This window comes from Hemicordylus capensis, chromosome 2, assembly GCF_027244095.1.
Source record: "Hemicordylus capensis ecotype Gifberg chromosome 2, rHemCap1.1.pri, whole genome shotgun sequence".
NCBI classification, from domain to species: Eukaryota; Metazoa; Chordata; class Lepidosauria; order Squamata; family Cordylidae; genus Hemicordylus; species Hemicordylus capensis.
The window spans coordinates 297,298,382-297,321,605 of NC_069658.1; the positions used below are offsets into that span (position 1 = coordinate 297,298,382).

General features: G+C 41.6%; 1 protein-coding gene and 1 long non-coding RNA gene across 8 annotated transcripts in view; one reads left to right on the top strand and one right to left on the bottom strand.

Annotated features, from left to right (window-relative positions):
* SLC6A6 (solute carrier family 6 member 6) overlaps positions 1-23,224 on the bottom strand; it is a 76,527-nt gene that overhangs the window by 47,758 nt on the left and 5,545 nt on the right. Inside the window, exons 1-3 of one of the 7 annotated variants that reach the window (XM_053303175.1) lie at positions 21,464-21,487; positions 15,233-15,268; positions 9,712-9,777 (exon numbers count right to left, since the gene is read on the bottom strand). The exons of 2 other annotated variants lie outside the window; for them this stretch is intronic. In XM_053303175.1, coding sequence (XP_053159150.1) covers positions 9,712-9,766 — 55 coding nt within the window. In that variant the 5' untranslated portion in view covers positions 9,767-9,777; positions 15,233-15,268; positions 21,464-21,487. Of the gene's footprint in view, positions 1-3,875; positions 4,060-9,711; positions 9,778-15,232; positions 15,269-21,463; positions 21,541-23,224 lie in introns of those variants that run through there. 4 more of the 7 variants (XM_053303174.1, XM_053303180.1, XM_053303178.1 and 1 more) reach the window with 4 other exon arrangements.
* LOC128347898 (uncharacterized) lies at positions 3,455-4,813 on the top strand. Its single transcript, XR_008317830.1, has 2 exons — positions 3,455-3,570; positions 4,384-4,813. It is a non-coding gene; the product is annotated as an uncharacterized LOC128347898 (long non-coding RNA).

Consider the following 23,224-nt stretch of genomic DNA (forward strand, 5'->3'; position numbering starts at 1 on the left):
TCCAGATAAAATGAGTGCAGTGCACGGAGGGATTCCGCGGTGAATTGGGCACTACTGGCACTCGGCTCTGTGTCTGTCTGTATTTGTGTATGGACACAGCCCGAGCAATCGATCCTGTACCTGGTAAAAGGGCGTGCTCACACCATCTTACCAAGGTAGACGGCTGGGTTAAAATCCCAGACCACACATGAGGGCAGCGGCCTCAATCCCAGCACTGCACATGAACAGCCCTATCCCAGTAGAGCAGTCCAAAGCTTGCGTAGGGCTGCTCATGTGAAAAGCCTCAGAGTTTTAGTGAAAGACATTGCCCAGCGTACTAATGGGATTTGTGAGCCGGGTCTCACAATCAGTGAGACCCGGTTTTTGCAGCCAATTTCATTTAATTCCCTGCACTTTTATTCCACTGAGTGAAATGCTTTTGAAAAGATAAAGATCAACAAAACGATATATATTGTGAAGCTATTCTGCAAGTTAAAACTGGAGCTATTATTTCAATACAAGTTAGTAGAGAACCAGGTCTCCAAAAAACAGAAACTCTGTATTTAAATGTAACTTAAATTCATAGAGGCTAGAGTGAGTAATTTCATTTCTGAAGACTGTGCCAGCTTCTAAGAGACAGACATCTGCCTGCTTTTTAGGAGACAAAAGACTTGGCCTGAAAGATGGGTTGAACAATAAGCTAAAGCTGTCATTTACAGCAAAAAACAAGTCTGAATGTAGCCAAAGGCCAATTCCTTCCAAAACAAAAGGAAATTTCTCCACACCAAATACTGCTGTTGTTTTACTGGTGGGAATCCAAGTTAATTCTATCAAATTCAGAGCAGTTAACCAGGATTTTCAGTGATATTACACAGAGGAATTATTACATAATCAGCATACTATGCCTTTGTCTATCTTTGGCTCCCCAAACACATAATTATTCTCCATAATAACACATTTTTGCTCTGCCTGTCCCTCGAAGAAAATGACCTCAAAACAGTGGTGCATCTGCTGGTAACCTCCGGGCTGGACTACTGCAATGTGCTCTATCTAGGGCTGTCTTTGTACACAGTCTGGAAACTTCTGCAGCAGCCAGATTGGTCTCCATGGTAACTTGGAGAGATCATACAATCCCTGTTCTTAAACAGTTACACTGCCTGTCAATGAGGCTATTCACACCATGGGGTGAAATCGGGCTAGCAGAGGCTAGCCCGATTTTGCCCCATTATGTCAACCACTGGGCTCAGCTGTGAGTCCGGTGGTTCCTAGGTGGGTAACCCGCCTAAATACCCCTGCTCTAAAACCAGGTTTGCGGGGCGAGCGCTCCGCAAACCTGGTATTGGAGATCGTGAGTAGTCGAGGCGTGGCTCCATGCCATGGTTACTCATGAGTAAACCCCCAGAGGGGAGGCAAAAAGCCATCTCCCAGCTCCAGGGGTCTCCCTAGTATGCCCTGTGTGCTTGTTCAGGGCATACTGGAGTTTCCGGGGGCCGCGCTGCCCCCGAGCTCCCCAGCCCCCGCCGGCTCTGTCACAGAGTCGGCAATTGTGTGGGCTGCCAATCCGACCACCCAGGGCTCCCACCCAGACCATCTGCAGGGCAAGCGGGCCTAGCCCACTCTCCCCGCTTAGCTGCAAAAACCGGGTCTCACTGACTGTGAGACCCGGCTCACTGTGTTTCTGGGGGAAATATAAAGAGTTGGTTAGGGAAGAGAGCTGGTCTTGTGGTAGCAAGCATGACTTGTCCCCTTAAGCTAAGCAGGGTCCACCCTGGTTGCATCTGAATGGGAGACTACATGTGTGAGCACTATAAGATATTCCCCTTAAGGGATGGAGCCACTCTGGGAAGAACATCTAGAGATTCCAAGTTCTCTCCCTAGCATCTCCAAGATAGGGCTGAGAGAGATTCCTGCCTGCAACCTTGGAGAAGCTGCTGCCAGTCTGTGTAGGCAATACTGAGAAAGATGAACCTATGGTCTGACTCAGTATATGGCAGCTTCCTATGTTCACCTTTAAAGCCCTGAGTGGCTCATTAAGATCATCAGGAGAGGTCCATCTTGATTGCCACCAGTTAATCTGATGGCGACTTGGGATGGGGTTTTCTCAGTAGCTGCCCACGCTCTCTGTGAGTATAGGAGGCTTATCATCCTTGGAAGCCTTCAAGAGAGCCCTAAAGACCCATCTTTTTAGCATGGCTTTTAATAATAAATAAATGGTTTTAACTGAGTTTTATATTACTATTTTAACTGGTTTTATTTTTGATTGTTTAGTGCACTGAGCAATTTTGGATAGGTGGCAAATAAATAGATTATTATTATTATTATTATTATTTACATTTATATCCCGCTCTTCCTCCAAGGAGCCCAGAGCGGTGTACTATATACTTGAGTTTCTCTTTCACAACAACCCTGTGAAGTGGGTTAGGCTGAGAGAGAAGTGACTGGCCCAGAGTCACCCAGCTAGTTTCAAGGCTGAATGGAGATTTGAACTCAGGTCTCCCCGGTCCTAGTCCAGCACTCTAACCACTACACCACACTGGCTCTCTAGATGAGTGAGTGAGCGAATAAGTAATTAAACATGTCCAGATTCCAAGAAAATAAATCATCAATTAGAGGTGCCCCACAAAACATGGAGTCTTGTGAACAAGATGCCTTCTTAGGGGACATTAGCTGACTTTAACTCAAAATCAGTTCTGGTCTGCCACTGCTGTTGAGCTATTAGCTCTAGGCTGAAAGAAAGCAGGTCCCATACATACACCTACATGTGAAGTGCAAGAGATCCCTTCCACTCACTAATCCTCCCCATCATTAAATGGGTGGGTCTTCCATTCTATGAAGAAACCAGGTGCACAAGTTACATGCATGTTCAAAATCGGCTTATCTCTGATTTGCCTACTGCACAGTATATGGATCTGTTACATTCTGCTGTATGTATTGGTAACTGAGTGAGGGAGAAACTGCCTGGTGGTTGTTTTTGTTCACAACAATGAGCTTCTGAGCTCAATTAACATTGCGGGGGGGGGGGCATGCTAGCCAAAAGACTAATGACTGACAATAATCCAGAAAGGAGCACCAGCTTCCTGCTGTTTTGCCTGAACGCACTACTGCTTTGATTACATCATCACGTCAGATGCAAAAGTGCAACATGCTGCTACTCCTTGCAGCACAAACTTTCACAGGGATTTTATAACTCTGCCAGGAAAAGTTACTATGTGCGAGTCACGTGACAAAATGGGGCCATAATGCACACAAATGCTACTGTGTGCTATATTGGCCAGGTCTGAATACGGCAGTCCTGCAAATGTCCACAAAAGTTACTATCCTTCAAATTATTTTACTAGCCCAGCAGCTACCAACATATACTTGTTACTCAGTGATAGGCTAAGAAAGAGCCATGCCTAGACAGTTGGAGGCAATTATGACTCACCACAGGGGACCCTGTGAATGGCTATTTACAACCCTGGGATAGAGAGATGTTAGGCATTCATAAATACAATTGATATGAATCAGGGATATGCCAGCCGCCCAGTTAATCATCTTCTGTTTCATGTCAACTCACTATACTCTATCCTCAACTAGTTCCATCTATCTATGGTAAGTAATTTGCTTATTCTCCAGGTCACTTTTCTATCCACTTTTACAGAAAGTTCTACCTTTCAGTGCTGTTTTGTTATATTGCTCAGAATTATTTGGTTTGCCTGAAAAACACAGAGCAAAATTTCCTATTGCCCATCCTTTCCTAGCCAAGGACCAATAAAACCAGGGATAAATCAGAAGTAGGCCTAAAACCCATTAAAACTACAGTTTCATCCTGTACATATTAAACAAAGGTTGATTTAGACTCTAGACAGTAATTTCCTGTACTGCCCAGGCCAATCCTAGATGTCTGGGAAACTTACCTCTGAAGAAAAGCCACCAGCATAGTAATGCAGAATCTGAGCGTTCCCCAAGAATGCACAGAGAAAAAAATGTAATTGTTGGTACTGTACAGTGGGTACAGCAACAGGAATGCTGGCATTTAAAAGGTATACACTGGGCCCAATTAAAGTTGCAGCTCCCAGGGAACCATTAGGGTGTAGCTGCACTGCAAATGGGATTATGCTGCATCACTGATGAAGCAATTAGCCCAAAAACAGGAAATAGAGCCATAGCTCAGTGGCTGAGCACATGCTTTGCATACAGAGGGTCCCAGGTTCAATCTCTCATTAATCAACCTCATAAGCAGCAAAGCTGAGAAAGACATTTGACTGAGAACCTAAAATGCTGCTGCCATTCAGTGGGCACTGGGCTTAGACAGACCAATGGGCTGACTCAACATGACAAATTAGGACATACTGCCTCAGCTACTAGTCACAGGAACATGAATCCTCAAGGCAAATTAAAGCTTTTTGTTATTATTCTATGCAGGCCAGAACTACTGGAATGAAAAAGAGCCAATCTGAGCGCTGACTGTGTTTGTAAGGTATCTGCCAAGAAAATATTTCTTTATGAGTTCTGCAGTAATCCATTTCCTTATATTTTGGTGTTTTTCCTTAAAGCTAAAAGAAGAAAATACTGAACAGAAACTAGATGCCATGTTTCAAGCAGGAAATGAAGCCCTAGAGCAGTTACCAAACTGCTGGGAACACACAGTGAAAGAGAAAGGGGCCAGGATGTTTCTAAAGAGAAAATGTTAGATGTAGAAGCCTGCCAGCAAGGACGCTTGCAATGAACTGTTTGTTCTTTTTGGAGTAGCAAAACAGCAGAAACACACACACACACACACACAAACTTTGACTATCATCTGTTGTTTTCTCACTTTCCCTAGACCCACACACTGATGGTGAAATAGCAGCAAAGAGAGAACGGGTTTTTAAAAAAATGTTGTTGTTTTTTAACAAGTGGGTCTAGAACAGATTGGCTCAGTGGTAACGTTCCCTTCTTTCTTCTCCTCCCACACATTTTGAAGGGCTGCTCTCATAAGCCAGGTGAAATAACCTGGTGTTAAAGAGGGCTTCTTTTCTACTCCTTTGCCCCTTCTCCATTTAGACCCCTTTCTGTAGCGCTAGCAAACCAGTAGCAAGAGTTCTCAATCATAAAGAGTACTTGGTTGCATCTCTAAATCCTTTTAATAGGACAAGGAAGCCAGGAAAATGCTGTAGGGCAACAGAGAGAACAGAGCAATATTATTTAAGGCCAGGTGGGAGCTGAGGCAAGGAAGTGCAAAGCTCAGAAAGAGGAAGACAGCAGTGCCTGGAAAGGAAGGGCAGCTATAGTACTGGATGGAGAAGCAAGGAGGTCAATACAGACAAGGCTATGCTGTGTTTCTCTCTCTCTCTATCCCCGTGTGTGTGTGTGTGTGTGTAAAATTAGAAAACATATTAAGGCTGTTCACACGGGCAGCCCTACCAGGCTTGCTCAGCCCTACCTGGGTAGGGCTGCTCATGAGAAACGCCAGAATTGAGGCGAATCCTGGTGCTGCCTGGCCGGGTAACCCAGAGTTATTCCCTGTGCATTTACTGAGGAAAGAGGGTGTGTGTGCCCTCTTACCTCAGTCCCTGGTTATGTGTCTGCTCAAGTTGCAAGCAGCCCAGGCAGACACAGAGCCAGGCATCTAGAGCACCCCACCCATGGGGGAAACCCCCCATTCACAGGGAAATCCCCCCTGCTGCGTAGCCTGGGGTTTTTTCCTGGGCTTTTACTGAGCTAAGGGAGAGCGTGTGCCCTCACACCTCAGAACCTGGTTGTGTGTCACGGTGAGTGCTGCACGGCTCCCGGCTTCCAGAACACTGAGCAGAGCCGCACAGCCGGGGCAGCAGAGGGATCATCTGGGGGAAGTGAAGACTGATCTTGCCTTCCCCCTCACCCCATGCCCTCCCCGCCCTGCTGTGAAGTCGTATGTACGACCTCATTCTCTTGGCATAGTCTCGGGCCTATTGAACATTTCCTACATCCAAATTAGCCTGTAGCAATTTCCTAGGAAAACTGCTAAGATTTTATGAGTCACTGAATATTACTCATTCAGTTCTGATCACCATGAACGCCGTAAAAATTAAAGATATCCTGTATAGTCCTTAAACTCTGACCCCCTTGCCTGATAAAAGTCTGCCTTGAAAAGTCAGAACCGTTTTTTAACCAGAAAGTTATCAGAGAGCACTGTCAACAAACGTTTGACAAATCAGCTCTCCTGCAAGAAAAGTCTGGATTTAAAAAAAAAAAAAACCACCACCACCTACTGACTAGTAGGAAAAATCAGATAATGCTCAAAACAAGCACTTCACTTCTCTAAGGAAACCAACATGCAACCCACTTCTGTATGTTATGTTCTGCAAAGCTGAATGCATGCAACATATGCAAAGCAAGATTTTATACTATGTTTAGAACTATAGACAAAAAGCTCCACCAAGGTGACTTAAGTGAAAGTTTTATTTAAATGAATACAGATTCAGTTCTAGTTTGAGAGGGCAATCCCCCCATCATCTTCCAGCTGTCATGGTAAATTAAATCAAGTCTACTTGCACTGTATGCTCTTATTAGGACTATATAAAAACATTCCATATACTGCAATTTCACCAATTCTAGGAAGGAAGGAAGGAAGGAAGGAAGGAAAAACTTTTCTACATTTTGATTCAATTATTTACATTTCTTCATTTAGTTTGTGTTAATTTCACACTCAGACATTTTGCACTCCAGAAGCATGCAGAACCAGAGCATTAACTCCAAAAGGGCACAAATCAACCAATTCTAACAAAATGACTTAATACCAACAAACTATGATTATGGTCACTTAATTTTTAGATAGAGTTACGTTTAAAAAGAGATACAGTTTGCATTTTAAAAATTTCTATTCCTTGCCTAGAGCATGAAATTATGACAGACTGGAAAATATTTGCTGTTTTAGATTTTTTTTTTTTTTAAGGCTATAGGGATTATGAGCGAAGTTTGACATCATAGCAACATATTTTGCATAAACAAAACATAAGAATGAAAATAAGCTTAAAAGGTTAAAATTAAATGTCTAAAATTAAGTAGAAGGGGGGAAAGGAAAGTGGGGGTGACAGGCTGTAAATCCAGGCTTTCTGTAAGAATGGATTTACAGTCTTCTGTGAATTTTGCTCCTGCTTTCAAGTGAGTCAAAATCATTTTATATCAAAATTTAGAATAAAACATTCCTCATTTTGATGGTATCCTCCTCTGACCTCAGTGGAGTTAACCCAGATTTAAATCAAGTGAAACTGATCTAGACTAAAGTAATGACTTATTCTATGGTGTTTAAAATAGAGTCAAGTACTGCAATAACAAATGAAAGAAGACAAATCAGATTACTGAAAGCAGAAATCATCATTAAAGCAATAAAAAGAAAAGGAAAAGAAAACTGTGTGTCATGTACTCAGAAAAGTCCCATTGCAGAATTTTGATATTTCATACACTGAAATAAGAAAGAAAAGTTTTATAAAAGGATTTCTAAAGCAAGTTCAGTAATTAAAGTGGACAATAAGAGGAGGAAAAACTCTTCATCCATTATTAAGCCACCTAAGTGCCATATGACATGCCAGGTGATTTTATTTTTTTCTTTAAAGCCAAAACATCTTTAATTTAAAATGATCCAGCGACACAAATGTAGCATCATGTTCTGAAGCAACTTTTAAAGAAATCCAGATGTTTATGTAAGGAGAAATGTTTGCTAGCTCTCATTTTTATAATATGTTTAATGATATTTATTGTTTATCCTATACTTGTAATTTCCACAGTCATTTTGATGAGGTGAGGATCTTTTTGCTTTCAGAACATGTTTACAGCCTTCAAAGTTTCTCAAAAAACAAGCAAAGGGGACTTTAAAAGCATGAAGACATTAGATAAATTTCAAGAAGCATTTATTTTTGTTTTTCCTCCAGATTTCCAAGTGATTTCTCTGAATTTCTGGAGCATAGATTTTGGAATAACCCCAGTAACTACTGTGATTACTTTCAAAACATGGAATGCTCCCTTTTAGCAACAAAATGTGACTTAATGAAACATGTTTAACTACAGAATTCAGAGAAATTAGGTTAAGGAAATTCCAGGAAATGAAAACACAATACTTTAGAATAACCCACAGATACTCTTAATAGTATGCTCCACAGGAGTCCTGAAAACCCTGTGGGATATTATACTGAAGTAGGAACTGAGGTTCCAAAAAATATAAGTTTTCATTCTTGAAAAAGAACAAGTTTCTAGCCCTTGTGGTTACAAAGGTGTGCTTGAAAAGCTGTGGGCAACATTTGCTGAAATCTCAGAAGCTGGGGGAAGGCTGAACAAGGTTGCCATTGTTTTGGGTTGGGGTTTCCATAGCTATGCCCTCCATAGCTTCTCTCCTTATGATGAACAAAATTGGAATAAATAGTTCAAAACAGTAAACATGGCTGAATAAATTATGCAGTGTAAAAAAAATGCAAATGTGCTTGATTTGCATCATCTACACCAGCTGCAGTTTGATTATTTAATTCAGCTGTTTCTATGCTGCCTGTCTGTGGCTTGCCTCAAACTGAGTTTCCTTGGAGGCAGCCTTGGATTGACTTGGCACATACAATACACAGCCATGCCCTAGGACCTAACAGGAAGCAACAGATCCCTGTTCTTTTCTTCAGTTGTTTTTTTTTTTTAAACTAACATTGCCTAGTTCTGTTCCAGAAATTCATAGGCCACTCATTTATGACCATGTCTATGGATCATAGTGGTAGCAGGTAAAGAATGAGCAAGAGATGAATGAAAAGGGAAGGACTACAACCTCAAGACTAGGCATGCTCTTTTGGGAGTTAGACCCACTGAATTTAATGGAATTTAATTCCAAGTCACATGCCTATGGATCAGGTCACATCAGTGGAGAATCTGGCAAACTATCTGCTCTGAGCTTCAGAAAGCAGAATTCTTGCTAAAGACAACAAATAGGTAGTCCAATTGTACTGTGTCTATTCACTAACGATTATTATTTGGCCTAAACTCCTCCCTCCCCTGCCATGATGACTAACATTAATCATTAAGGAACCATTAGGTCATCCCTTCTTTAGCATGATTACCCAAGACACAAAAATGACTGGCAGTTCAGGATGGAAATCTTTATAATGGAAACTGGGGGATGCTTATAAACTGTTAACTCTCGGAGGAAGGAAAGACAGCCCTTCCCCAGTCATAAAATTCTTGTGCTCACAGCCCATGGTAGGCTTTTCAACCCACCCACCCCCCAAGATGTAGGCTTATAATTTAGGGACCCACTCCTGGTTGACGAGAAAGAACTTCAATTAGTAATGAATTAGATGGGTAAGGCCCAAGCCTGAAGAGTGTTGACCAAAAAGATGCATTTTTAAAAGCCTGGTTTAGGGGAAGCTGGCATGCAAAAATCTTGCCCAGTTGACCTGCCTATCAACTTTGAACTAGGAAACACCCCACATAACTTTGGTTATAATGTTCAAATGCCTATGTTCATTAGACTAGCAATACAATTATGAGAGCTAGCAACTCTGGATATTGATCGGTCAGTGTGTAGAGGAAGTGTAGTATGTAGCTACCCATCCTGTTACTTTTCCACTGATCAACTAAGAAGCAGCATAGCAACTTTTAGGAACACAAATAAATCTATATGAGTGTGTGTATAAATACTTGTAGTGAACACTCCTAAAATTCTCAATGGCATATGGATAAACACAAATGAGGCATCATCAAGCTCCATGTACCAACATGCCCCCCATTGCACAAGCATCTCATCTTAACTGCACTCACCAGTTGGAACGTCTATCCCCTCCTCAATGCGGATGGGCAGTGCTGGTTTCTCCATAGGGTGAGGCACTGATAGAAAGTAATGAATGATGGTAGTATTTGTCGCAAAATGATCACAGAAAGATGGTCCCTTCTTAGCATTATAGTTACAAATCAGATTGGTGATGGCAACAAGGAGTCCACTTTACCCCAAATGAATCCACACTAAGAAGTGACCCACGAAAATATTTCACATGGCTGACTACATCTGGGAATCCAATTCTGACAAAGACACTCTCTGAGAATTCACTTCTATCTGGAAAATCCAGTTCCATGGTATTTGGAACATATGGGCACAACTGTCTCTAGAAACATTTATATTTAAGGGGTATATGTTGCATCCTCAAAACTAACATTGCCAAAGAAGTTATTATTTTGATAAATTTCTGTTTTAAAAAATGGCTACTAAAACTAGGATACGCTCCCGAAATTACTATACAAAACACAAACAAGCCCAGTATCTGACAATATTCCTGTTGTTTAATTCCCTGGAGTTCACTTAACTACCATTTAAAAATTCATGCTGTAGAAGAGAAAAGGAGCCAAAGCACTAAGTCACATACATTAAAGAGTTTATGAATAGAAAGGAATGTACACATCCAAGGTAAGTCTCATGAGTTATGTGCAGATGCAAGAAAAAGAAGCACCAACACAGGGCCCAGTCACATGACGGGGGGGTGGGGGGGTGGAAGGCTGGTCCAACTCACCTTCCCCCCAGATGATTGCTGAAATGTTGCTGGGAGCGTGGGCCATGCTCCTTTAACCCCAGCTATAATGGCCGGGTTAAAAGGCTGGGCTAGTCAGCGCTGCCAGGATTGGGCCTGAACCCAGCAGTTCTCACGTGCAGCCTAACCCAGGCTGGGCTTCCCTAGCGTGGGATAGGGTGCGTATGAAAACAGCCCCCCTTTCAGTTTGCCTTTCACTGTTACATGTCAAGGCAGGCAGTAAAAGGACACACTATTGGTATTATACATTATGTACCACAAGATGTGTACATATATGCAATGCAGAAGTGTACAAGAGCAGACCTTCTGACAATTTTCACGGGGCTGATTCACACATTCACCGTTAATCACGAACCTGCAATTCCAGGCAGGCACACACTCACACGGAGTGTGTCAAGTGGGCTGCCAGGGTGCCAACTGCCCATTTAACCAGGATTGTTAATCTGACAGCGAAACTCAGCTTGTCAATCCTACTTAAATGTTGGTTGGTGCGCTGTCATCCCAGGACCAGGAGCTTTTTGCAGTCCACATGACACACTCCATGGGAGTGCGCACCCACTTGGAATCCCTGATTCCCAGTTAAATATTGCTGGTGACTGTGTGATCCAGCCCACTGTTTATGAATTCTGCTCCTACTTTAAAAAAAAAAAAAAAAGATAGCCCACGCCCTTTTTTTCTTGTGGACCCATGAAGACGTTTCCCCATGAGAAGAAGGGCAGGGTGAGTTGGGGTACGTTTGCCGTTTTGTTCCTCCGGATACCCATGCTTTCCTGCCCCAGTAGCACGAAGGAGACCCACACACAAATACAGGGAACTATGCACATCATTTCAGGATCAAGAACTATGAACTTAAATCAGATGTGCAACCTCATGTGGATCCCAGCTGAAAGGCTGTCTTTCTGCACTCCATTGCTTCCAATGAAATCTGTATCCAATTGTGATAGCACATTTAAGAATGTATTCCATAGAAAGCAGCACAATGGAGATGGACAGTCTCTGCACCAGGATCCACAAGCAGATGTGCATCCTATGGATACCCAATTCCTGATCCAACAAATGACATCCATGCAAAAGGTTGCTTATGAGCACAGATCTCATTAATTGAACTTGGGGGTTTGGCTCCATAGAGCCGACAGCCATTGCAGCCCTCTAATTAGGTCTAGAGTGTCCCGTTCAAGCAGAGAGGTCTTTTTTGAGAGGGACGATTGGACATGTCGGAAATGTCCAATTCCCCCTTCCTGTTGTCCTTTAAAATGCAAGGGGCGTTCTTCCTTGCATTTTTAAGAATACTTGGTGGCGGAGATTGGGTTCAGAGAAGTCATGATTCAGAATGTGCATTTTCCAAGGCCAACATCTCTCCCTGCCACAGTTCTTTATACTATGATGGGAGAACTTGCCTTGCAAGTTAAAGGATCCTTGAAGGGAGGAATTTGGGCTTGGAGAAGAGACAAATTGGGGGCACGTGTTATCTGAGGCCAGTTCTCCCTCCGCAATCCTTTAAACTGTAAGGAGGCATTCTCACAGTTCACACACCCCATCCTGGGGGTGGGGCTAGGCTCAGAGAACACACGGGGGGGGGGCAAAGTGCTCATTTCCCTTTTGCCTAACTCTCTGCTCCAGTGGCTGAGGGCTCCTGCCTCTGTTTCCAGCATTTCAAGGTGGCCATCACCTCCAGCCAGTTTTGGAGGGTTTGAGAAAAGATGATGGGAGAAGCCGCTCTGACTTCGTTTCCCAGTTTTGCTCCCCAGCACTTCTACATTCAGCATGCCCAATCTGAAAAAAGGAACAGTGTTTATTTTATATACAAGGCAGCTCAGAACCTCTGTCTAGTGGCCACACAAACCATCTAGAGCAGGGATTCTCAACATCGGGTGCCCAGATGTTATTGGACTTCAACTCCCATAATCCCCAACCGAAGGCCACTAGGGCTGCGGATTAAGGGAGCTGAAGTCCAATGACATCTGGGGACCCAACACTTAGAATCCCTGGGCATGCATCTTCTGAGCTGCTGCACCAGAACATCCAGTGTGACTAAGGGACTGAAGTTCCATGTTACATCTGCTTTGGGCTTGTTCTCCTGGCATGACTCCTTTCTCCCTGTCCCTCTGCAGCCCATCAGCAGACCACTGCTGCCACAGCAGGATGCACAGGGACTGGAGAAGGTCTAGAGAAGAAATATAAGCTCATGCCTCCAGTATCCACTGATGGCTTCAATTTGATGATGGGCTTGTATTTGTCTGAGAGTCTTCCCCTACCCCAGTCTCTGCCATGCAAGCACCACTGCTGTAGGATGAGTGTGGGGAACATGTCTCTCCAGGCTGGTTTCTGCTCCACAGAGGAATACCAGTGGCTTAGGTAATGGGCTGCAGATTCTCCTCCTGCACCTCCTAGAGCTTCAGGGTGGGGAAGAAACTTCTTTCCTCACTGATGCCACTGGGCAAAAAAAAAAAAAAAGGAAACCACTTCCCAGTTCTCCTACTCCAATCAACTTAATTTTCTCTGGATTGCACTGTTTTACTTCTGTCCTTTCCTTCTACTTCCTCACCAAATCCTCAACTTATCTGCCATGGCTATCAGCCCAACCAGACTGGAAAGACCCTGGATTAAAAGATGTCAGTGATGGCAATGAATGGGTAACTCTGCATACTGCCTCCATGTAGAAAGTCCTGTTCAAGTGGCAGCAGGGACCAATGTGTCCCTCTGCACATTGTCAAAAAATGGCACATACAGATATACCCATCATGCCTTGGTCTAGGACTTGCCAATTTGAGCACCAGAGTGGTAGGGAAAGCAAACTCATATCTGCCAAGAGTTGGGGCAGACACAGGGAAGGAAATGAACTTCTCTACCAGTATCCCATGCGCTGAGATATATGAGGGCAGGGCCAGGGCAAAAGGAAGAAGCAGAGTCAGAGCAGGAATATCTTCTTCCTCCTCTCTTCTCTACCTCTTCCCCATCACAATGCTTTGCAGTTCCCCACTAGCATTTCCCTAAATCTAAGTACACTGCTAGTTTTAACAAAGGCATGCCTTAATGGAAAGAAAAGTCTGACAAAAATTTGCCTGCACAAATAACTGTACGTGCAGTTATGGAGAGGGCTTGCTGCTCAAGCTGCTTTTATTCTAAAAGCTCAACTAAGATTTCAGCCCCACAACAGTGAAAAACATTTGTTACTACATTGTTTCTTGCTACATATTAAACAATTGTTATTATGCAAATATAAGGCAGCATTATCACTGAATAGTTGTGTTATTAAAAACTAAAATAAAAGCATGTTAAAACTTGCCCTATGCAAATATTCCTGGGCTTCCATTGCACTAGGCACAGTGGACACACCAAATGTTATGTAAAAGTCCATATCACAAAACAATACTGTAATTTTCCTCTCAAGCCTGATTTTGCTGTTGCAAAATAATATTCATAATTCTAAATGAAGTCCTGTCTAATCCTCCAAGTTGACTGAATTCTTGTGCTTAAAGGAGTTTTTCAAGCACAAGCAGATCCAAAGATCTGTGCAACTAGTTCTATGTGCCCAACGGGTCTTCGGTCTTTTGCACATAGCAATCCCAAATGTGACATAGTAAAACCCTGTTGAAACTGAGAACTTTGTGATATGGCATGGAGAGCATTGTGCAAAAGTGATGAATCCTTTGGTTCACCTAAAGAGGCCATTTTTAAAGTCAAATTCATGAACAGTGTGTAAAAATGTTTGCTATCACATGGTATCCTTAAGCAAACGGGAAAAATTTTGTGATGCATGTTGCAAATGTTCTCAAAACATCTGCAACATGAACCATTGAAAACTGTCTGAATTGACTCTCTAGCACAACCATGTGGTTACATATATGCCCATTCACCTGGGAGAGAGCAATTATGATGTCTACATGAACAGTTTGCCAGACTTCAGGCTACCCTGTGATGCAAAGGTGTATATGAATCAGCAGACTGGATTTTTTTTGGGGGGGGGGAGTTTTAGTGGCCGGAGAAATGTTCATGCTTATCTTCAAGTAAAGCAAGAAATCACAGAAAGACCCTGAAATATCTAAATAGCATCTGCAGTCTCTCTCACACACAAAATCAACTTTACAAACAGTAACTTGGATTACATAGTAGAATCCAAGAGGGAAAAAGCATATCTTAGCACATCACTGGCAGTAGGGACATCTTATGCATTCTATGCTGAGCTCCTGCACTGCTTTGAAAAATTACTCTTCCTAACCCCCTTACCTTACCAACACTACTTACCTACTAATCCTTATAAAGCTAGTAATTTATCAGACTTCAGACTCAAGTTAGCAGAGTTGGTATTATTGATCATTAATATTATTATTATTATCATCATCATATCAGCCATGACTAGTGCTGTCTTTCAATTTTAGTTCTGTAAAATGTAAACAACAGGAATCCTACCTTAAAAGGTTGTTGACAGCATAAGCAGGAGAAGGCCCTGATCTAGCAAGGAGTGATCTGTTCACACATCGTGATCACGGATCACCCTAGCAACATACACAAGAAGCAGCTTATGCAAAATTGTGTGGATATCCACATTCAGCAGCTTGACTGCATATACAGTTTAGAATTTTGCCCATCAAATACTAATACTAATTTGCTAGTGTTTATTACCACATAACTGAAGTGTATTTTTTGCATGTAGTTTGTTCTCTATAGGCTAAGCAGATGGTGAACATTTGGGTTCTGAACATCTGAGTGGCACTGCTAATATTTCGCTAATTTTATTAACGAGCATAAGTAACACTTACATGAAGAAGAGTCTCTCCAGAATGGATTTTCTCTTCCTGTTTCAGAAAAAGAAAAACAATAAAAATAAAACAAACAAAAACAAAACAAAACAAAACAAAACAAAAAAGAAGATGCTAATGGAGATAAAAATATATATGAACAAAATTCTGCCAGAGATGAGTAGGCCATGAACATTTTTTGAAACTCAGGATGCTGAAAAATAGTGCAGACTTGTGAACAGCCAACAGTTTTCCCTTTAACCTTCATCTTTAATATAACATACCACAGAAATTCTGGCAAAGTGCTCCAAAAATAAACAGATGACAAGCAACAGCTGAGGTGGAGGGGAGAAACCAGAACTTTATTCTAACACTGAAGCAAGACTTAACCACTTCGACTACCTTTATGGTTTATGGATTTTTGTTTATGATGTTTACCAGTCCTATTCTTGCACTGAAAGGTCCTCCGTGTCCTACAGCACTGAATTTTCAGGTTCAATAAAAGAAATCAGCTTCTTCTTTTTTTCCCCCATGCCAAAGCTCATTTAAACAAGCCTTTCAAGCCAAAATCAGTCCCCCACAATCTGATTGTCCCCCCTCAAGTCCCCCCCAATCTGTGAGTGAGGCAGCAAAGGGTTTCATCACACTAAGAGTTGGAAGAGCCTTAAATGTCTTCTAGTTGCAACCCCTGTCCAGTGCAGGAATCTTCTACTGCATTCCTGACAGAGGGCCCTCCAGCCTCTACTTGTAAATCTCTAGCAAAGCAGAGCCCCAAACCATGCAATGTCGACAATTCGACTGTCAAACAGCTCTAGCCGTTAGGAAATCCCTCCCAAAAGTTAGCCTGAATCTGCTTCCAAATAACTTCAACCTGCTGGTTCTAGTCCAGCCTTCGGGAGCAAAAGAGAACTAGCCTGCTTCTTCTATGGAGTTCTTCTTACCAGAGAGCCAGTTGGAAGAAACTGTCACACTCACTACCTCTATGTAAATCAATCAATAAATTTCATACACAAATTATTCAAAGCTGTAGTGGTTTTTTTAAAATTTTATTTATTTATTTATTTCATTTATATCCCGCTCTTCCTCCAAGGAGCCCAGACCGGTGTACTACATACTTGAGTTTCTTCTCACAACAACCCTGTGAGCTAGGTTAAGCTGAGAGAGAAGTGACTGGCCCAGAGTCACCCAGCTAGTTTCATGGCTGAATGGGGATTTGAACTCAGGTCTCCCCAGTCCTAATCCAGCACTCTAACCACTACACCACGCTGGCGTTTTGAATATATCTTGAGTTAACATGAATGGCATTGTTTTTCAGATGTTTCTATTTCCCCAGATTTCATGTTTTAATCTTTATTTAATACTTTGAGATTACTACATATATTAAAAAGAGAAGATTTCACACCTTTTAAATAAAGGGTTTGCAAGGTACTGAGGGACCCAAATGAGGCAGTAGGGCTCAGGGGCTTCACCCCCCTGCACCACTTAGGCAGTTCCCAGGTAGATGGAGCTTTCAGCCCAATATATGCTGCACTGCAGCGCCACCCTTATAAAGGCTGGAGACAGTACTGCTACTCTTCAGTCCAAGTGACCTGGGGAACCAATAAGGGCATGTCTGGCTCGATGTAACAGTTGCTCCAGCTTTGTGTCTCCAGTCTGGGCAATGTGTCCCGGACAGAGCTTAGTAACAAATCATCACCCTGCTTCACCTGCTTGATCCAGTACTTGATTGCTCCATCCCCAAATACATCTCCTGCCTCAGGCTTTTGATCATTTCCTACCTGATCCAAATCCCTGGATTTGACAATAGCTAGAATTCTACAATTGTACTTCTGGGATGGGGGCTCTATATCAATCCCCTAAAAAAAATGTATTGGTTAACTTAGGAGTCAGGACATTCAAACAATGAGCTAAGATAATCAAGCATCTGCACTTGGTACTAGCAAACTGCATTCAGTTGCCTTTATTTTTTGGCAGTGGCAGATTCTCTGCTTTACCTATGTAAAAGGAAAGCAGCTTATCTAATGGCAACATGGGAGAGGGCCTTCTCTGTGGTTGCTCCTAGGCTCTGGAATGCAGTCCCAATAGCTCCTCATGATTCAACATCTTTAACTGCCTTTAAAAGGGACCTTAACCTTAAGACACATTTTTTTGGTCTGGATTTTAGTAATCTGGGGATTTTTAAAATTGTTGTTTTAATGGTTGTTTTATTTTGCCTTTATTGTATTTACTTTTGTAAACCGCCTAGAGACTTCAGAGTCAGGCAGTATATAAATTAAATATTATTATTATTATTATTATTATTATTATTATTATTATTATTAATATCCATGTTCTCAGTAGTTGTGGTACATTAAGAACTAAGCTAAACATTAATATACATATCTCTACTAACTGTACAAGAAGTTTTTAGTGAACTTGTAAATTTACTAATGCATTAGTGTAAACGCAAGATCATTTGTAATTGTCCTGGTGCTAGGTACTTTCCAGCCTACTGTGCCTAGATGACAAATCTTGAAGTGGAACATTCTGAGATATATTAGAGATTCATCAATGGACTCCCCCCCACCCCCACCGCCCCAGTTCACCTGTCTGGGAGCAATCTTTTTCAATACATTCCTGATGACCAAAGTTCCACACAGTACACCAAAGTTCATTCTAAGATCAGGTGTACTAAAGCAGGAATTGACAAATCCAAGATACTGGGGATCATGTCACTTACGAATTTTACTGTGGTGCCTAGACTAGGATATTCAGAGGTAGTGTTATTTAATACAATTTTAATGTGTCCCGGGCATAATGTTTCCTAAGAAGCAACATCCCTAAGTACAGTATGTTACTTCTAAATGGGATAAAGAGAAAACTATTTGCTCTTCCCCTTCAACACAAAATCCAGTAATTTTGTCAAGTAACCACTGTCTGGCTCCTACGTTTTTGGGCCAGCATCTAGATGAAAGATAATTTTTCAAGGCCTGCTCTAAAGAGGTATTACATCATAGCAGAAGACAAGAAATTTCTTCCTGGATTAGAAGAGAGAAATGGATCAGGACAACAGATCAGATTTCCATGCAGAGCTCCACAATTTTAAGAGTTAAAAAGATGAGGATGCAGTATCATCAGATGACTCCACTTCAGAGCTGGGTCATCCCCTTTGCTGGGGCACATGTTTTTATTATTGTTTTTCTAGTAAAAGCTACTCCTTAGGAAATAGTCTCTGAGTTGATGAAGGCATATGGCACAGGAGTGCAAAATTATGTCACGCTCTGTACTGAAATGCTCAGAATGTAAAGACTTGAAAACAAAACCAATGATAAATTTCCATGATACTCTGGAAATGAGCAATATGTTCAAGAAAAAGATAAAAGCAATGGGAAAGCAATCATTCTGAAAGCAGACAGGGCATTCTTTGGTTGCATCCTTCCAAAGGCACAAAACTGGAATCTTCAAACAGTAGTTATATTCTCCCATCATTTGCCATGGACTTTGGCAAACCCAGAGTGATTACACCAAAATTCATGTTTCCAGGCTCCAAAGAATAAATTTGGGCTGCTCATTATGCTCACCTCCAGTATGAGACTAGCATTACCACCTTGGAAATGACTTCAGTCTGGAAAGGCAGCATATAGAGTACATCAACTGAATAAATTGCAGGTACAAAAGTCCTTCTCAGGCTCAAATTTTATTCCAAACTGGAAAAGACCTTCCTGTTTGCAAGTGGCCTCTGGTGCACTGATATGTGCACATTCTGACTGCGAAAATCAGAAGTACTGTAATGACTGCAAGTACTGTAAGACTGAAAGTACTGTAATTTCCAGGAATTGAGATTGTGAAATGAGATTGTGAAAGTGTTGTGCAACAATGTTGTTTTAGTGCCCCATGTTGTGCTAGAGGCAGTGAAACATCTTCAACTAGCAGAAGAACTTATCTGGAACAGAGGTTGTCTTCTTGCAACATCCTTAAGCAGTACCCTTACACTGGTGCAACACCTGTCTGGATCCTGCACACTACCAATTAATATTTCAGCAAAAGTGAGTGCTTGCGTATTGTGCATTAAGATGAGGAGTACTGTACTGAAGAAACTGCCAAAACCTGTTTTTAATTTTGAATAACTGAATGCTGTTTGTTACAGTAGCAATACAGGTGTTTGCCTTCAGCCAAACAGGAGATTGATAAAGAGCCCCCTCCCCTTCGTGACATCATAGTAGTTATTGGCAAATTCAGGGATATGGCTGAAAATGTGGTGATAACAATAAGAAGGCGAAGAGTTATGCAAGGTTGTAACTTATTTCCCACTCCAGGAACCCAAAGCTTGCCAAAATCATAATGAGCCTTCTTTCTCCCAGATGGTATCAACCAAACTCCACTCCTCATTCATGGACTAAATTTTCTTTAAAAACAGCTATTTTGGTTTTGAGGCAAGCTGCTTCTTCAAATCATGCATCTATGAAACAAACAATAATTCCTAGGTTGAAGCAAGCTAATTTTGTACCAGTGTCAAGAAAGGGGGAGTCGATGGATAATGAATGCTGTCTTAAATTATATGTAATTTAATTTACATATATGTAATATGTAAATTAAATTATATATTTATTTGTTCGATTTCTATACTGCCCTTCCAAAAAATGGCTCAGGGTGGTTTACACATAAATAACAAATAAATAAGATGGATTAAGGCTTAAATTTGCTGCCAGCAAAATTTCCAAACCCTGTTGGAATAAATTATTCAAGCATGTTTAAAAATGAGGGGAAAAGATGGGAGAACAAGGCAGTCCTTGATCTTTAGTCCTGGCCTTCAAGATCCATTTTACCTAACGATGGCAAGGGAGCTGGTGTCACAATAGGAGCAGGCTACTTCCAAGTCATGTCTGCTTGGCACAATAACTCTTGCTACAGTTTAAAATTTCCTATTTTACACTTCAGTTTTCATTTCCACCGCTGATGTAGCCAGGGGCCAGAGTGTTGGGTTGGCAATGTGAGATTCAGGATGAAATAAATACACAGCCACAATGCCGTAGTGTCTTCTAAGGAACAATCTAGGTAAATGCCAATCTCTTAGCCTAAGCTAAGAGTGTGGCTAAGAGGAAAGCCCCCCCCCCCAAAAAAAGGAGTGAGAAGGGCAACAAAAGGGTCTGGAAATCAAGTTCTATGATCAACAAAGGGAGTGAGGGGAGACAACAAAGAGGGGTCTGGAAACCAAGTCCCAGCTGGGTATATTCTGCCTGGATAAGAGAAGACTGGTGGGGAGGGGTAATATCCATCTTCAAATATCTGAAGCTCTGTTGCATAGGAGGAGTGGACTTGTTCTCTGCTGGTCCTGAGGGAAGAACTAGAACCAATGGGTTGAAATGATAAGGAAGCAGATTTAGGCTATACTTAGGAAGAATTTCCTGATGGTTAAAGCCTCAAGTGGTGGTGGGCTCTCCTTCTTTAGAAGTTTTTAAATGGAGCCTGACAAGCCATCTGTCAGGGATGCTGTAGCAGTTTCCTACAGTGAGCAGGGCGTTGGACTAGAAGACCTCCAAGTCCCTTACAATCTGTCTATGATTCCACAGATTATAATAATTGTAAATCCACTGCACAATTCTAACGAAATTATAAATGGCAGTTTTCAAAAGTGCCATTCCTTGAAGATGTCACACACACACACACACACACACACACCCCACTTTGCAAAAGAAGTTAAAGGATCAGGAAGAAGAGAGAAGTTAAATTCAAGATCTGGTTTTTTAAAGAGTTCAACTCTTACGATACTAAGCACTGGGTACAATGCTCCCCACACAGCAAAAGGCTATGTGCTTACTGCTGTGCCAGTAGTTCGTACAGAGCAACTGTGGCTAAGAGAATGAAAGTCTTATATAGCCCTGGCTAGTTCTCAGGTAGGGTGAGAGTTGAGGGAAGGGGACCATCTGACACAGCCTGGATGCTACCTTCTCCACCCCTACTCAGCAACAGCAGACAGCTCTGAATGAAGCCCTTAAGAATTCTGATCTTCTGTGAAAACATGGGGGTGCTCTCTTTCCCCTGTTCCTCCCCACTTAAAAACAGGCCAAAATATAAAAAGAAATAAATGTTAGAAATATACACATACTGTATGGTAAGATGATTTTAAATATGAGGTATAGCAGAATGTGTGGGTCAATCCTACATTTCCCATTTGATGTCTTGTACCTTTCTTTCTCTCAGTCCCTGCCTCCTCCCTCTCTCTCTGACTCTCGGGATCTATGTTTTTGTCCACTGCTTCATCTTCACCCTTACCTCATGCCTTCTTTCCTTCCTTCCTTCCATTTTGTTCAGCCCAGTCCACCCTTTCTGAATTGTTAGATAGGGAAAAAAAGGAATGCCTTTGTGACCAATAGCATGAACCATTACATCAATCCCAACCAGGATTCTTTGCTTCTCTCCTTAGGTCTGCCAACAAAGAGAAGATGAGCTGAGAGTAGGGATTAGTGTAATGGCTCCTGATGTCACAAAGGCACTGTTCTTTTTACTTGAGTAGGAACGTTATTCCTGTTTTCTTATGTAGTTACTAGAGAGATGGAGCATTTAGGTTCTAACTAACCCCTGCTAACTGGGCAAAGAGTGGTGATTCTCTTTATTTAGCAGGGGGAGAGTAATGGCCCTATCCACCACCAGCACAGTACCTCCAGTGACTGTTGTTGGTGTCTATCTTATGTTTCTTTTTAGATTGTGATCCCTTTGGGAACAGGGATCCATTTATTTATTTATTTATCTCTCTATGTAAATCACTTTGAAAATCTTTGTTGAAAAGTGGTATATAAATGTTGTTGTTCTTAAGGTGGCTCTCTCCCTGCTGGTCACAGGTTCCACAAACCCAGTGTATTGCCTTCCCTTCCCTCTTAGCTTTTTGATAGTACCTCTTCTGCCAGTGACAATGAAAGGACCAGAAGAAGGATGGTACTGCCCTTTCCTATGAGGATAGGGCATTTTGCAGTGTTCTCTTGTAAGCTTTAAAATATCAGTTCTAAAAACGCTGACTTACTTATTTATAGAGAATGGTTCAAATGAGTTTGGCCGTATTCAAATGAAGCATTCAGTTTAAAATATAGGTTCTATTGAATAACTTTCTCCTAAGCATAAATGCATAATATATAATTTTTAATATGTTTTACTTACTGAGATTGTTTGTATCTGTTTTATGAATTTTTGACTGCTTTATATTATTTTTATATTATGTTTTAACTTGTACACTGCCTAGAGATGTCTATATTAGGCGGTATAGAAATACGATAAATAAATAAGTACCGGTGTTACTATAATGAATTAATATACAATTGTGCAACTGACCCTGTGCAACTGACCCCTCTAAGGCATGCAAACTCACACACATATGTTGTTTTTTTTAATGTCCACTTAGTTAATTTTAGATCCTGCTCAGGTTGAATTAGGAAGGCCCCACTCTGAATGCAGGTGCACACTCATTGCCTTGATACTGCTGCCCAGAACAAAACTCATTCCACACACAGATGATTTTTTCCCCCTGCCTGCACCAGTGAGTTTGGGAGGAGCAGCTGAACAATTCCACTTGCAGACATCTGGAACATTATTATAGAGCTTATTGATGTGATTATCATAACACATATGTGAAACTTGTAGCATGTGATCAAATTTATACTATCTTGTTTTCACAGTCCTTTGATGCAGGGAATGACTATTCTGAGTTTATTGACTCAAGATCATTTAGTGAACATTTCCTTTTCACAAGGGAACATATCATGGAAACATTTGTGCAATCAGAATACAGAAACCTTTGTACATGGCAGTAAAAAACCACATAGAAATAGCATTTAATAAAGTGGAATGCTAGCACTAAATTCAACAGCTACTCTGAATTTTTGGAACTCTTTGAATCCTGATTATTTTCACTCCTGTGCATGTTCTGCAGCTTGGCTTGCCTTCACTTTTCCTCCCCACTACCACCCTGCCCTCTCTCATCCAGGGAGAGAGGGTCCTGTTGTATTTTTTATTTTAACGAAATGCCTCAACTTTCAATAATAA